The 17312-nt window shown below is 40.1% G+C and overlaps 1 protein-coding gene across 3 annotated transcripts in view; it reads right to left on the bottom strand.

Moving 5' to 3' along the window:
- LOC122886425 (cadherin-6-like) overlaps window positions 1-17312 on the bottom strand; it is a 100382-nt gene that overhangs the window by 38685 nt on the left and 44385 nt on the right. For all 3 annotated transcript variants that reach the window (XM_044218618.1, XM_044218617.1, XM_044218619.1), the window contains exon 3: window positions 389-683. In XM_044218618.1, coding sequence (XP_044074553.1) covers window positions 389-683 — 295 coding nt within the window. The remainder of the gene's footprint in view (window positions 1-388; window positions 684-17312) is intronic.

The following is a 17312-nucleotide window of genomic DNA, read 5'->3' as shown; positions in this document are numbered from 1 at the left end:
ATTGACATTATTATATACTTTACTATATACTTTATTATGTTACTGACAAATATGTGATCTTGGTTATCCAACTATGATGTTTTAATTATTTAGATAAATAATTTACATAATTAAAATTGCACGGAAAGAACCGGCATGATGAACAGATATTTTCTTGACTGCATAAATATAGTGTAGCAACAATTAATGTTACTTTGCTGACAAAGATCACCATCTCTACATCTCGCCCCATCTAATGGGGAAATCAAAGACCAAGAACCAGAAGAAATGCCGAGCAACAGCTAACCATGTGGCCGAGGAGACATACAGAGCTGTTCCCCACTCCTTCGTGTTTCATCATAATAACTCTCTTCCTGCAATGCCAAAGTCCAGTAAGAGTTGTCCTTACCGATGTCAGACCGCTCAGGTACACTGCCGGTGTAAACTTCTTTGCTGAACTGAGGCTCATTATCGTTGATGTCGTGGAGTTTGACAGTGAACTCGGTCTCTGGCTCCAGCTTTTGACCTGTCTGTTTGTTGACCACTGTGGCTCTGAGGATATAAAAAGCCTTCTCCTCACGATCCAGGCGGTGAGTGGCATGCAGGTCACCGTTATTCTCATCAATGACAAAGATGGTGCCTGCCCCCTCACCGGACAGAACGTACTTGACTAAGCCATTGCCGTAGTCCTGGTCCGACTGGAGCTGCAGATGGACACACACACATGAAAGTGCCTAATTAGCATCCTTTGAATGACAGTTACGGACTTCAGTAACTCAGTTTCAACATAACATAGTTCAACAATACTGCAACTCCATTTAAAGGCAGTTTATACAGCCCCCATTCATTATTTGTTAAGTTTTCATTTATTGTTCACATTTACTTATTCATTTTTTTACCATGTACCTGATGTATGAGTATTAAGACCACTTTTGGGAAAGGAAAATATGAGATTTTATGAGTCAATAATATGAGAAAAGTTATATATTTTTTGTTTATTATTATATAAGTATATTATAGTTATATTATTTCATAATATTGTGGCTTCTTCCCCCTCAAAATTATGACTGTCTCAAAACCTTATGATTTAATGACTTTATTCTTGAGAGATTTTTTTCCCCTATAATATTTATGGGCCCCCAACATGCAAAGACTGTTCTCACTAGAACAATTACAGCATTTGTCATTTGTTTCAATGCCTAAAAAGACCTATGTTTATCTTTTCCTTACCATTACTATCTGTCTGAAGCAAAAGTGACATTATTATAACCCCACAAAACCTCTTAGGGAGGAGGTCGAGGTGGATGGTTGAGTCAACAAAGAGCGTGGTTTGGTTTCTCGTTTCCTACTGACAGTTAACATTGGTTACTTTTAACCATGACCCCAATCTTTTCCTAGCCTTAAAGGATAAGTCTGGTGATACTCTATATTTGTATTATTGTCAATAAATCCCATGTGCAGACCCAAACCAAAAATGAATGTATCCTACTAAAAAGTAATGTGTGTGGTTCCAAAACTTGATACATCTTATTCCTCTGTGCCATAGAACTCCATTGTTGTAATGGTTGTTGTTAAAAACACATCAACAAGGACACATGGGTGACATGTTCCTTCATTATCATGAAGACACACTGCAGTTTATTTCAGTTTATTTACTTCCTTAGTGGACTGAAATTAATCTATGCAATGAGCCAATGCATACATCTACACCTCTGGACATTTTTTCCTGTGCCAGTGAGGCATATGTGATTCTACATCTCTATACAGCATAAGGACCAAATAGACATGGTGTTTTAGTGTTTTCAGGTTCACTTCAGTTTGTTTAATCTAAACTCCCCAATATAGTTTCCGTCTATCTATGTATGCAAAGAGCTTATTGATAGTACATGGATGGAGGGAAAAGAGGATGGACTGCCCAGTGGATGATGGTGACAGGTTTATATAAGTCAGAAGAAAAGAAGAGAAAAGACAGAAACCAAGAGTCAGCTCAAGACTGAGAAACAAAAAAAAAGAATCTTCTGAAGGTAAAAGCTGAAGGAAAATGAAGAGAGAGCAGCAGAAAGCCAGAGTTTGTGTTGTGCCTGAAGGAGTAAACATCTATTGGATCTGGTGAGAGATCTGCTGCTTTTATTCTGATACCTGCAGCAATAACCTGGCTCGCTCTCTCTCACCTCTTGTCTTTGTCTGTATCTCTCGACCTCAAGTGGCTCGCTGTTTACCTTTCATCCCTTTATCCCTGCTTTACTCCTTCAGGCCAGGTGTTAGGGTGAAGCCTTTGATTATATGTGTGTGTGTGGGGTAGAGAGCGACCCATTATAGCTGCTACTTTTCCCACTACCTGTGGAAGGTGTAACCTACTTACAAACACTGGCTTTGGATAGATTTATGTAAAGGTCTAATTTTTTTATTTTATAAAACATCTGATCCAAATCTGATTTATACAGTGTTTTCTACCTGTTATATGATGGATTTGATCCGATGACATATGTACTAAAGAACTGAAAACTGCACTGGTTTACACGCAAGTATACATACTGTATATTTTAGGGTCTTATTTTTGTGAATCATGGCACAGATGCAGGCTGTTGTACAAACCTGCCTGGTTGTGACCAACAGATTCTAGAGAATTTTGAGACCCAAAGGTGTGAGTGTGATGCACAGTATTCTGTGAAACTGTTAAAATAATGTACAGGGTGTTCTTTGGTGAACACCCTTATTGGACACCCCAAACTCTATCAGCCTCCCGTCCTATTGTAGTGCAGAGTGGTCTAACCCTACAGTGTCAAACATACTGTATACTGTATGTAACCCTTACCCTAAAAACAGTCAGACTCAGCCTTCCTGCTGCCCTGGTCTGTGTGGTGATGTTGTTTGGTATATATAATTTCATAGACGGAATTGCAGCAAAGATATGAAAGCTGAGCTTCAAAAAGATAGAAAAAGACAAAAGCCAGACAAACATGATAAAAAAATGTCATTGTGCCTGCTGTTATTAACCAGCAGTCTGAATACCAGAGACTGCAGCTCTGGGATCAGCTAGCAGCTACATTATATGTTTGCAACTGTGCCTCCTGTCAGCCAACCAACAGCACCTCAGCTCTGACAAGAGCCACTGTAGTTGCTTGGATAGGCTAATTAACATTTCCGATAATTATGATTATTATTTATAGAAATGACAGAATACTGGCTGTAAAGTATTTCTGTTGTAAGTTAGCATGCAAGTGATGGTATGAATTGCAGTAATATAAAAAACAAAACTAAGAGTCTATAGACATGGTAGCAGCTCTGTCTCTCTCTTCTCTCCTGTTGCTTTCAGCAGGTATTTCTGCCTCCGGAGCTGCAGAGTCTTGATCTATAATTGCGGGCCACCTGCTGCCCTTCTGCTCGACGACCGCTACTACAATTATTATTTTTCCTATCACTGTCATTCCTATTATTATTATTATTATTATTATTATTATTAATAATATTAATATAACCACTACCAATAATTACCATTATTATTATTTTAAAATCCTATGTGGAATTTGCATTGTGCTTCCCTGTGGAAGTGCGGTTTTCTCAACCCCAACAATTCCCACCATGAGCAAGCACTTGGTGACAGTGGCAGGCAGAAACAATGAGCAGAGCTCTGGGTGGGTGGCTCAACCGGTTGGGTTGGGGGGCAGGAGGAAAGAGAACATACAGTAGTACAATGCAAATTCCACAGAAAGATTTAAAATAATAGTAACGGTAATGGTAGGGGTAATAATACTTTTGTGTTGTTGCTTTATATGTATGGCATATTGGCCTTTGTGTGTTGTTGCTGGTATGGTGCGTTGCAAATAGAGGGGCGGCATAATTGTTTTATGCCTATAGCGGCAGAAACCTATGTGCCGGTCCTGGGGCCATCACACGCTGCCAGAACATTTTCAATACCCTTTGGCATACATTGGCTGAATTCATTACCTCTAAATAGATATCCATATGTCAGATTTGAAACAGTTCTAGTGTTGTGCTCAACTGAAAGCTGTTTCCGTGGTTGGAAAAACAACCGAGTGAATCAGAGCTTTGTAGCCGCGATTAAGGCAATGTCATCTGCCAGTGCCAGAGCCAGAAGGATAGTCACAGAAAAATTTGCATGAAAATGGCAACAAGCATGGATGAAATGTACAGGTTGTTGTGTGTTGACAATACAATGAAATATAATGATTACACAGTTGTTATTTCTGTATTACAACTCTTTTATAATTGTATTTCTTTGATGGGCCGCTCCACGTAACCACTACTGTAGCTTCCATGTCAAATGAAAATGATGTCGGTAGGATAGAGAGCAAAATAACAACCTCTCTCTCAAAAAACAAAAAACAGACTAGAGTCACTGTACAATTACTGGTGGGATGAACACTATTCTTACAAAAGATATTTGGTGTTTTGATGATGGTGGTAAAAACTGTCAAACACAGTTTTTTTCCCCCTTAATATCAAGACTATGTAACTTTCTTAAGAACAAAAAACAAAATGTTTCCTTTTACAAATAAAAAGTAGAATTTCTAAGCAAAACATTTACCCGTGTTTAATCCAATACACTCCGTGGTTTAGCTGCTACAGCCTTACTTTGTCTGGTATGACCAATAGATTATAGTGGCTACTGTTGTAGATGATTTTATAAAACCAACTATGTGTCATTTAATGAAATCATCCACAAGACTACTGTTAGCTAATATTTGCAAAGTTTAGATAGATATTCTTGTATTATGGACATTGCTGAGTCAGTTTTTGAACTTTATGACTTTCTCACTTGTACTACTGTTACAGTAAGACAACCCTGATGACTGACTGTGATTTGTAAAATTGGTGTAGTTCCCCTTTAAATGAAAACTGATGGTTCACAAATGAATGACAGAAATTACAGAAAATTAGCATAAAAATAATATGTGAATGGAGTGCTATAATTGCATGTATGAAACAAATACTGGAATACTGCACTAAACTGAATTAAAATGATTCCTCTAGTGGAGACTAATGATTTTAATAAATCTTTAGTCTCTGGTTAGGCTGAGCATGCTGTTGTGGTGGATGATGGATGATTCTGGGAACAACTAAACCACTCTAAACAAAACTCTGATGAGACTGAGGGGATAATTAGACTCTTTCACACTTGCACCACTTTTCAAAGGCAGCAAAAAGCAATTTTTTTCCTCAGTGTATTCCTGGCACACACACACACACACACACACACACACACACAAAAGACAACATTGCAAATCAGCAGTCTGGGGGTATGGGTTACACTTCACCTGCCTGGTTCTGGTGTATGAACAGGATGAATTGTGTCACTGAGGCCACACAGCAACAAAAACACATGCTTTTGCTGGTCTGCCTGTGTCACAGAGTCAAACATAAAGATAATCTTTTGTGTCTTCAGAAGCCAGTGATGTGCCATTAAAACATTTTGAGTCACTATATTTCACACCTTTGAGAACCATTATTTTGGAAAATTCTGATGTTATTTTTCCTGAGCCCGTGAGCCAAAGGAACAGATTTTTGAACAGATGCAGTGATAATGCAGCACAAATGCAGGGTTGCATGAAAACTGTACGAGAATTCAACTCTTATCATTTTCAAGAGCAGTAAGGACAAAGGTGATCATGTCACTGATCAAGTCAAGTACACAAAATACCTTAATGTGCTTTCTCTCTTCTTTCTTCTCTTAATTTCTTTGTTTATTGCTCTACTTTTAAAGTATTGTTATAAAGTTAAAAGGTCAATTCACCCAAATGAAGAAAAACATTTTCTCATAGTTCGTAGTTTCAGTTTTTCAATCTTTAAATATATCTACCTCTGAAACTTCTGCTGCAACCCCAATACAATAGAGGTGAATAGAATTAATTTGTACTGCTCAAAGCATTCAATATGTACATTTAAAAAGTCAGTTGCTCAGTGAGTATGCTTATATTCACAGTATTGACCTGGTTTCCTGGTGATCATATTCAGGACATGATGTTCACATGATACAGAAAAACCTGGTTATTAATATCTCTGTATACATGATTCTACTAATATTTTCAGATTGTCTGCAGTGGTGCAGGTGTGTCTTTGTCTCCTCCAAATCTAGCAAATCTCAGGTCATTTTAAAATCAATGTCATTTGAGATACCTAAATGTCTGAGGATGAACTCAGTTTAGTTTCTGGCTGTTGGGAGTCTGCTGTATTTACCACTCTGCTGGGTTTAGGTTCTCCATTTGATCACCTGTAATGGAAGACAAGCGTGACAATAAAAGTAGTTTTAGGGCATTTTTGCCTATACTTGATAGTGTTGTGGTTCCAAGCCAACACCCCCTCCAAGCTACACTTAACTTGACAGTTCATGCACTATTACTTTATACCGTATTATTATCATCAACCGGTAAACCCACTTTGTACTTCACACTTATTCTAATTTTATACTTATACCCACTTGGTACTTAATTTATTTTCTGACCTGTATAATAGTGTATTATATTTTTTGCTTAGTACTTCTATTCCTGTGTCCTGACGTGATAGTGAGCTGCTGTAACAAAAGAGTTTTCCCTCAGTAAGTATTTCTGATTCTGATTCTGAAGCAAAAATACATTACATGAAGACGGCTGACTGATGCCCTATGACTTAGGTATCAGACGGGTCTCTACAGTGGTGATCAGACGTGCTGCGGTAAGCGTATTGTGTCATTTACGGTCACCGGTGTTTGTGTTTTACTAGTAGCGTATTTCTGCTGCTCTAGCTCATCTCAGTTAATTTTGTTTGATTGTTCATTATAGCGATTAACTATCTGCTATAAACATACACTAGTTCTGCTCAAGCACTCATAGCTCTCTCCTTCTTTTAACGACTTTCTCACTAATCCCACAGTTTACATGCTATTCAGTTTTGCTAGCTACCATTCTTTAGCTTAGCAGCTAGTGATGGCTTCTCTCTCTCCCTCTCACTCTCCTGATCTCTCCTGCTCGGTGTGTCAAATGTTTAGCTATTTCTCTGCCTCCTTTAGTGATAATAGTACATGTAATAAATGTAGTATATTTGTAGCATTGGAGGCGAGGCTTAGTGAATTGGAAACAGTTCCGGACCATGGGAACTCAATCATTAGCTGCTGTAGTTAGTCAGCCCCTAGTAGCCGGTGCGGACCGACCACAGGTAGCTCCCAGAAAACCAGGGAGGCTGGGTGACTGTCCGAAGGAAGCATAGCCCTGACAAACTCTGATTATTGGCAGCTCTATTTTGAGAAACGTGAAGTTAGCGACACCAGCGACCATAGTCAAATGTATTCCTGGGGCCAGAGCGGGCGACGTCCTATTTAAAACTGCTGGCTAAGGATAAACGTAAATACAGTAAGATTGTTATTCACATCGGCGGTAACGACTCCCGATTATGCCAATCGGAGGTCACTAAAGTTAATGTTGAGTCAGTGTGTACATATGCAAAGACAATGTCGGACTCCGTAGTTTTCTCTGGGACCCGCCAAACCTGACCAGTGAGCCGCATGTCTTCATTCCGCCACTGGCTGTCGAGGTGGTGTCCAGCAAACGATGTGGGCTTTGTAGATAATTGGCAGACTTTTTTGGGAAGACCTGGTCTGATTAGGAGAGACGGCATTCATCCCACTTTGGATGGAGCAGCTCTCATATCCAGAAATCTGGCCGAGTTTATTAGTGGACCATTACCATGACAACTCAGAGTTGAAACCAGGAGGCAGAGTTGCAGTCTTACAGTCTTAGGCTGCTTTACCCTTAATAAGCACTTCTTTACTGGATATGATCAATCTGTCTTTATTAACGGGCTATGTACCACAATACTTTAAACTAGCTGTAATTAAACCGCTTCTTAAAAAGACCACTCTTGATCCAGGGGTTTTAGCCAACTATAGACCTGTATCTATCAGATCGTTGTTTCTACCCATATGGTAGATCATGGCCCCAGCTCCTAGACTATATGTTCTAGTATCTTTGCTCGCTTGTATTTGTGGGTTGTACTAACCTTGCTCTCCTCATGATTACTGTCTGCCTCGCCCAGCCACACCGCCTGCCTGCCTGCCCGGCTCACTCAGCAACATTGCCTCCCTGGCTGTCAGCCTCGCTTGGTCTCAGCCACACAGCCACACGCACCTCTGGACTTGGACCTCGGTCACTCCTCGTCTACTCACGGCTGCCCTCATACCCCTCTGTCTCCATCCTCTGGTTCCCTTCCCTCAACCCCGTCAAGTCTCTGGTGAACTGTACTGTAATAAACTCCTTACCTCTTAATCACCTCTCTGTCTGAGTCTGCATTTAAGTCTGCCTTTGTGAATTGTAACTAATTGTTACAATTCACATCAACATCAATTTGACAATTTAGCATCAAATAGTTACTAAAATGGAACAAAAGAGTTTTCCCTCGGGGATCAATAAAGTATTTCTGATTCTGATTCTGAAAATGTTCAGCCTATCCCAAAAGGAGCACCCTAATGCATCCATTAGATGTGAGGCTGTCACAGTCAGCATTTAGTCCTACACCAGGAACTATTATTCGATTATAGAGTGTGCAATCTGTTTTTATTTAAAGCTTAACAAATCTTTTATGGATTATCAAAATCTTCTGTGCAAAAGGCTTCTAACAATGCTGTATTAACTCGTAACAAAATTTCCCTCAGTACCTCTCACAATAGTCATCCAAGAACAGAAAATCAAAAAAGCAAAGAGTCTAGTTCACGGAGATTCAAAAAGAAAAAGAGTACTGGTATTCAACAACCCACCCCTAAAAAGATAGGTCAAAACAAGAAAAACAGAAAAGCCAAAAAGAACTCTACTTGCTTCTGTGTCTTCTTTTTATACAGGTGGAGCACAGGAAACTCAAGCTATCTTCTATATATGGTAAAAACATAAGACATAAACAAGACATTGGTCAAAGCTCAACCCTACGTCAAATATAAAACACGTGATAAGATACATAAAATTGCTTAACAAGCTGCTGTCTAACAAGTAGTCACTATTTTTAAATATACATAAGATTTATATGTGAAAAAGATGTTGATCTTGGTCACAACCTGGAGACTTTGCACAGTGGAAAATAACGTAGGATGTTTTGCAGAGCGAGAGATGCATAATATAACCGCAAGCATAGGTGCTGCAATTGGTTGGAAAGGATACTGTGGTCAAGTATGGGCTGCATCTGCTGTGGCAACTGCCACTGTCAGTGAAGGTGCAAACTGTCAGAGTTCAGGGATCAAATCGTAATATGTATCAAAGTTCCGTGGGGAATTCAAGGGGGTGAGGCTTGGCCATATAGTATTTCCTTTAGTTGGACCTCTCAACAATAGTATCAAGGGGGAGAACGCTCCATATCCCAGTTCTGCTGGCATACTCCAGGCAGCAATATTCAGAGCCAGGATATGGGTTCATCCAGGTTTCTGAAACCAGGTTATATTTACATGGGTAACACATAAGTGGGATACTCCAAAAACCTGATCATACCAGGATACTAGAGTGCACAATGCACTGTGTCATTCCTGAAACTATGTCAGGTTTATTCTCTCTCTCTCTCAACTGTTTTTTCATAGGGATTATTATAGTGGTAGAAAATAGTCCCTGTTCTGAACTGTTCTGAAAACGGTGCATTCTGTGAATTATCCAGAGTAACAGTTTTTGGAAAGAAATGTTGCTCTAGAGTCCTTTAAATGTCATTTTTCAATGCTGTGAGCACCACATCTGAAATTCCACACCTCCATTGTACTGGGGGCCCCCAGAAAACACATTAAACCAAAACTGTCTGCATGGCTGTATAGCACTAGGACTAAGCTCATCTTATGTCTTTTGTTCCTTGTGTTGACCTGCAGTGTTTCACCTTATCACTCTCTACTTGTCAGTTAGCTTTCTCTTTCTGCTGGTCCTTGTGTCTTTGGCTTCTTACAGCCAACTTCTTGTTCTCTTGTTTCTTTTCTGTTATTTTGTTCTACCTGTCCTCCTCTTCTCAAGTTTTCTTTTAATAACATCTTATCTGTGCATATTCTTCACATTACAAAGCTTATATTTCCTTTCCTTTCCTTCCCTTCCTGTTCTCCCTTCCCCCTCACTCTCTGCCCTTCTTTCCCTCTCTCTCTCCCTCTCTCCTTTGGATCCGTGCTGCCTTTTCTCTCCAGCAGTGTTCAGTCTGATTTGATCTGTCAGTCTGCAGGACTGCTACACCTCCATGCTTTCACCTAACACGAGCTAGCGAAGCTTGCAGACATTTCACCAAACTGTATTTCGAGAGCAGAGTATGCTTTCTGGAGTCCTTATATGTCCCAGATCATTGTCTCTGCTGCCATATCTCCACCATACTGCTGTCTCTTAGAGTTTTTGACAATCACCTTCAAGCTGATAGTGGTACCACATTTATTAGGTACCACAGAAAGACCCTTTCTGCTCATTGCTATTTCTAACTTTTATTGAAAAACCCTGCAGCAGTGGGCTTTACAGTGGTGGTAAGATTCAGAGATCTAGGGTTACACTCACTTGGATTTTGTGTTGTTATTTTTGTTTAATTTTGATACAATGTTCGCCTTGGTGGATAATATTCTTCTTAGGGATTGGGCGATAACCAACTATATCAAAAGTACATACTGTATATGCAATACATATACTGTATTTATATGTTAAGGTACAAAATACAGAAAGATACAGTATAGTCTATTTTTCTTTACCGCTATTATCACCATAGCTGACAATAAACACAAGTGGGACTCTCCTTTGCCACAAACACCTCCGAGACACATTATCTAAAGACATAGTTGCTCTAGATGGCATTGCCCTGGCCTCCAGCACTACCGTAAGGAACCTGAGTTATCTTTGATCAGGATTTATCCTTTAACTCCAACATGAAACAAACTTCAAGGACTGCCTTCTTTCACCTATGCAACGTTGCAAAAATTTAGACACATCCTGTCTCAAAATGATGCCAAAAAATTAGTCCATGCATTTGTTACTTCTCAGCTTCTGATTGCAATTCCTTATTATCAGGCTGCCCGAATAAGTTCCTTAAGACTCTTCAGTTTATCCAGAATGCCGCAGCACGTGTACTGACAAGAACTAGGAAAAGAGATCATATTTCTCCAATATTAGCTTCCCTGCACTGGCTCCCTGTAAAATCCAGAGTAGAATTTAAAATCCTTCTCGTCACCTACAAAGTTCTTAATGGTCAGGCACCATCATATCTTAAAGAGCTCATAATACCATATTACCCCACTAGAACACTGTGCTCCCAGGATGCAGGGTTACTTGTGGTTCCTAGAGTCTCCAAAAGTAGAATGGGAGCCAGAGCCTTCAGTTATCAAGCTCCTCTCCTGTGGAATCATATCCCAATTTGGGTTTGGGGGCAGACACCATCTCCACATTTAAGAGTAGGCTTCAGACTTTCCTCTTTGATAAAGCTTATAGTTAGGGCTGACTTGGGTGAGCCCTGAACCATCTGTACGCATTTTTATCCCATTACTGCATGTTACTAACTCGACATCTTCTTTCTCCCGTAGTTCTGTGCTTTCTCATTTCTCTCCTCTCTCCTGTCACTTTCAGCAAGTATTTCTGCCTCCGGAGCTGCAGAGACTGGATCTGTGGTTGTGGGCCACTTGCTACCCCTGTGTTCCTGCGCGACACCAGCTACTACAGTTGTTGTTATTGGCTCTGTTACTAATACTGTTATTCCTATTATTATTAATTTATTAATATTAACACTACAATTACATTTCTACAATTTTAAAAATTCTAGGTGGTATTTGCAACTGTGTGAAAGTTGTAATGGAGCAAATGGGGCTAACTTAGTGTTTGATTAGTGGTTCCACAAATATCAGTGGTGTTTGAGCTGGAGGTGGGGTTTAATCTCAAAACAATATTGCTCTCTCTAAAACATAGTGTTGCAAATGAGAAAGAAACACAAGACGATCAGACAGATTATTAACAAAGCACCAGTTTATCCAGATGATCTAAATGGATTTGGAGGTCGAACTGAATACTGGGAGTTTGTTTCCAACCTGTCTGATTGTCTCACTGCTCATGTTTTTGACTCATCTACCTACCCTTCTAGTTGCTGTGTTCCCAGATCCCAGTATGGTAAATGGTAAATGGACTGTACTTGTATAATGCCTTTCTAGTCTTCCGACCACTCAAAGCTCTTCACACACTACATATCACATTCACCCCATTCACACACATTCATACACTGATGGCAGGTGCCAACTGCTCATCAGTTCAAAGAAACAAACTAATCATTCACACACACAGCCCTCGGGAGCAATTTGGGGTTCAGTGTCTTGCCCAAAGACACTTTGTCATGTGGGCTGGGTTAATTAACTGGATGAGTACAATATATTTATTACCCATCAGAATGATGGAAAAAAATCCGTTGTTGTAATAGACCAGAAATATCTTTTGAGTTTTGGATGACCATAGTTGCATTTTTTGTTACATTTCTTCCTATTCCGAATACTACTGGGGTTTGGCTCCCAGACATGGACCTGGATTGGAGTTGTTTATTTGTTGTTTACTGTTCTTACATGGAAAAGGATGATGTCAAGCAAGTGCATCTGTAATGCATGTTGTGCAGCTGTATAACTGAATATTAATAAATTGGATCAGGACTGGAAAAATATTCTGTATTAGACGATTCTTAAATGTTTGTACTCCATGGTATCAGAAGAAAAAAACATGGTATTAATATTGTTGCCTCTGCTAAACACATCCTCGTCCCTACTAATCTGTCTCTAAACCATATTGTTGTCACCAAAGCATATCTGAAGCACCCCCTGCAGTGAAGCCATCACACCAGCAGGTCTAAGTCTGCTGACTCTGTCTTCCTTCTCTCTGTGTTTACCTCAATCATGGCAAACTTTTGTTTGTTTCAAAGCTTGCTTTGTTTTGTGCTGTCAGAGAACAGGCTTCATACAGAGCAGCACAATATACCTCCCGGCATCTGGCTACTGATCAAACAGCACAGCTGCAACTATCATCACCCTGTTCTGTGTGCTAACTTCACTAATAGGCCTACGAATGAAAAACTCTTCTGAAACTCTTCTTGATGTTAAACAGAGCAGTCAGTTAGATAGAAAATCCCTACATAACATATAATATCTCTGCACAAGGTAAGTGAACATTATACATCTTATTATGGGTGCAATAATACATCAGCAAACAGCATGTTTTGTGTACAGCACGAAACTACAGGCCTTATGAATGAAGGGATGAAACCTTTCTTGGCCTTCAGGGTCTTAAACAAGATTGATTTTGTAAACATGCTTTTTTTCATATAATTTGTATGAGCATTGTGTTCATTGTATTAACTTTTGTATGTTGATAGATTCCATTCATTCATTCATAACAACCATTAATCAACACAATGACACTGCTTCATGAACTTCACATTCAGCAAATCCCATCTTGCATCCCATTTTGCAGCAAATGCAGTGGCTTTGATTGGTTATGAGTTATGAATGGCATATACAAAATTTTCCTTAAAATAGTGTAGAGCCTACATGGTATGGTTCTCCTCTCATTTGTTCATTGCACCAGAACAGATATTAAATGGAACTTGAGATGAGATTGTTTTGTCAACCACATAGTTTCGGGTTTTTGTAAGTTTCCAGTCCCTACAAGTTGGCCTTGTAAAAACCTATTTAAACTTGCTTAAAAGTTTGGACCTTCTGTATGATCATTTGGCCTAACAGCCAAAGATGCTGGACCTGTGTGACCCAGATGTGGGTAGAGTAGTCAAAAACTGTACTCAAGTAAAAGTACTGTTGCTTTGCAAAAGCACGTACACAAGTAGAAGTAACAGTAATCATCAAAATAACTACTTGAGTAAAAAAAACACCAGCACACTACTATCTTTTTCCCCAAGTCTTTTATTTGATATGGATATGATTGGAGTTATTTCAACAACAGATGGTCTTCCTCAGGAAGGTAAAGAAGTGAACATGCACCTGTATTTATTTGTGATGAAATAACAAGTCATCATCTCCTGGTTAGATACCCCGCCACATATACACCAGGAAAAAAACAAAAAAAACAAAACAAAACAAGTGTGATCACAAAATATTACATTAATATTATACTCTATTAAGTACACCAATAAGTAAAGTTTTTTTTAAAATTACATTCTTTGCTTGTTGTCTCCTATACTATGTTATGATTTGGCAAAATTAATCAGCAAATCGTGTGCATGTGCGTAATAGACTGTGTCTGTTATGTCAAAAAGTAAATATAAAGAGTGTTACAGTGTCCTTAAACTTTGACAATTCCATTATAGATCTCCCAAGTCCCAGTTCCCATCACAGACAGACATAGATCAGATGTGAGCCCACCACATCCAGGTCTCTCCAATCACATAAAGACAATAAGATTAGAGAAGTGGCCAAATCAGTCTCTTATCTTTCTAAAATGTCTCATATCAGATGACTCACTTAGGCTAATTCGGAGATAATGCTGTGATATTTCATAATTAATTTTCTGTTAAAGGTGCCATATGTCAGATTCTGAAGCATTTTATGTATTAATTTTATGTATTATTCACTTCTTATTTCAAATTTCTGAACAGATTGTAACGTCACTTCAAACATGAGACCTTCCCCGACTTTCTTGGTTGCCGATAACAGCCTGTGGACTGCCTTCTCTCTCCGCTTCCCCCCAGAGTCAACCCCATGGTGTCAACCAGTGTGCAGCACTAGCTAACGTTAGAAATGGAGTCCACTAAAGTCAACAAACGACCAGCACTACAACACAGAATCCAACACAAAGTCAAATCTAACATTACTGCAAAGCATGTGAAATATATTGTGATATTGTGGTTTTAGCTGGCTAACGTTAGCTTTCTTGCTAACGTAGACAAATTGCTTGCTAGCTAGCTAGCATAGCAAAATACTGTCTTGGGTGGATAACATCAGCTAATTCCTCCAAACTCCCGGAGCTGATCTGGCTGGTAAATTGGTTGGCTTGCTGTTTGCAGGTTACTTTGTCGGTTGGCATTGCAGGGTGGCCGGATACATGCAATGTGGCTGGGTTGTAGCTGGTTGGTTAACCTTAGCTTGCTCGCTCACTAACGTTATCACTAGAAAAATACTATCTGAGTGGATATGTTATTTGGCTAGCTTGCCAAATTACTTCCCCAGCTAACATGATCCATGATACTAACTTATGTATTAAGTTTAGTTTATTAAGACAGATGTTGTTGATTTTAGCCAACAATAAATTATGTAATGGTACAAAGCAAAGGTGTATAAAGATTGATTTCCAAGGCAGGGGCAGCCAACCAGCTAATTGTAACCTAAGCTAAGCTGGGGTTGGATGCTCATTCGCACCTACTGAATGCGAGCGTGAGCAACTACTGACTGCAGTTCACTTAACAGCCAAAGGTGTCATTATTAACAAGGAAAGTTACATATAGAACCTTTAAATATGTGTTTTCACTTCTTCACTTTTTCCTGAGGAAGACCATCTGTGGTTGAAATGTAGTAGTGGTTGTGGTTGAAATGTAGTAGTAGTTTGTCTTTTTTTCCATTCTCCAGCTACTTTGCAGTCTCTCTTTACCAGGCTACACAATTGAGCTGGCGCTGCTCAGGAGGTGGTACAGTCGATCAGATGGTAAATGGACTGTACTAATATATATATATATATATATATATATATATCTCGCCCATCTCCATCTTGTTCCAGTAGCCCATTTTGTCATCTCGATGCTCTGGTTCCCCAACACCTGACGCAATGCAATAAACAGCTACGCCCTGCCCAGATACCCTGCGGGAATAATAAGGTGGCCAAAGGAAGAGATACAGACCACAGACGTTAAGACGAGAAAGCTCCTCACCATGCATGGAGGGTTCCATCCCAAATCCAGCACCCTGAGACTGTACGCTAGCCGTAAGGAAGGCGGCCGTGGACTAGTGAGTGTGAGAGCCACTATCCAGGATGAAACATCCAAGATCCACAAGTACATCAAAGATAAGGCCCCAAAAGATGACGTGCTCAGTGAATGTCTCAGGTAATGGGGAACAGAGGAAGAGGTGCTGGAGGAGGGACCATCATGGGAGGACAAACACATGGGATGTACCACCGGAACATAACTGAAGTGGCTGATATCAAGAAATCCTACCAATGACTAGAGCGGCCGGACTGAAGGACAGCACAGAGGCACTCATCATGGCTGCACAGGAGCAGGCCCTGAGCACCAGAGCAATAGAGGCCCAGATCTACCACACCAGACAAGACCCAAGGTGTAGGCTGTGCAAAGAGGCCCCTGAGACAATCCAGCACATAACTGCAGGGTGTAAGATGCTGGCAGGGAAATCATATATGGAGCGCCATAACCAAGTGGCTGGCATAGTGTACAGGAACATCTGCACGGAGTATGGACTGGAAACCCCAATGTCAAAGTGGGAAACACCTCCAAAGGTGATAGAGAATGACCGAGCCAAGATCCTGTGGGACTTCCAGATTCAGACTGACAGAATGGTAATGGCGAACCAACCAGACATTGTGGTGGTGGACAAACAGCAGAGGAAAGCCGTTGTGCTTGACATGGCAATACCAAGTGATGGCAACATCAGGAAAAAGGAACATGAGAAACTAGAGAAATACCAAGGGCTCAGAGAAGAGCTGGAGAAGGCTTGGAAGGTGAAGGCGACAGTGGTGCCCGTGGTCATCCGAGCACTCGGGGCAGTGACCCCCAAACTGGAGGAGTGGCTACAGCAGATCCCTGGTAGAACACCAGACATTTTGGTCCAGAAAAGTGCAGTACTAGGAACAGCAAAGATACTGCGCAGAACCCGCAAGCTCCCAGGCCTCTGGTAGAGGACCCGAGCTCGAAGGATGAGACCACCCGCGGAGAGTGAAGGACAAAGGGTTTTTTTTTATATATAAATAAAACTACAACAAACACAACAACAGTAACCACCATTTTACTGCTGCACCGTTATCAACTAGGACGACTAATACTTTAAAAAAGATGAACAATAGAGAACGCTTGCTGTCCAGGTCCTCATCAGTATTTGGGGTTAGGAGGCCATTCAAAACATGGTGCTGGAATTTTGTATACATTTAATGAACTATATGTTACCTTGGCTTCACTTCCTGTTGCCAGAACGTGGTGCAAAAGTTATTTATGCAGCAATACATTTACCAGAGGTTGCCTGACATGGATATACTTTTTCATAGATATTGGACATTGCATGAAGGAGTATCACTTCCTGTGTCCATTATGTGGCGCTATATACATTATGTTGCTCATTGTCCAGTGTAGACCACACAATGGAAATTTTATGGAAATTGAATGAAGTTTGTCACATAAGGCTGACTTTCTGTTGCCAGTAGGTAGCGCTATGA

The sequence above is a fragment of the Siniperca chuatsi genome, linkage group LG13 (genome assembly GCF_020085105.1).
Source record: "Siniperca chuatsi isolate FFG_IHB_CAS linkage group LG13, ASM2008510v1, whole genome shotgun sequence".
Taxonomy (NCBI): Eukaryota; Metazoa; Chordata; class Actinopteri; order Centrarchiformes; family Sinipercidae; genus Siniperca; species Siniperca chuatsi.
Note: the sequence above shows the minus strand (reverse complement) of the source record. Positions and strands in the feature narration are given on the sequence as shown.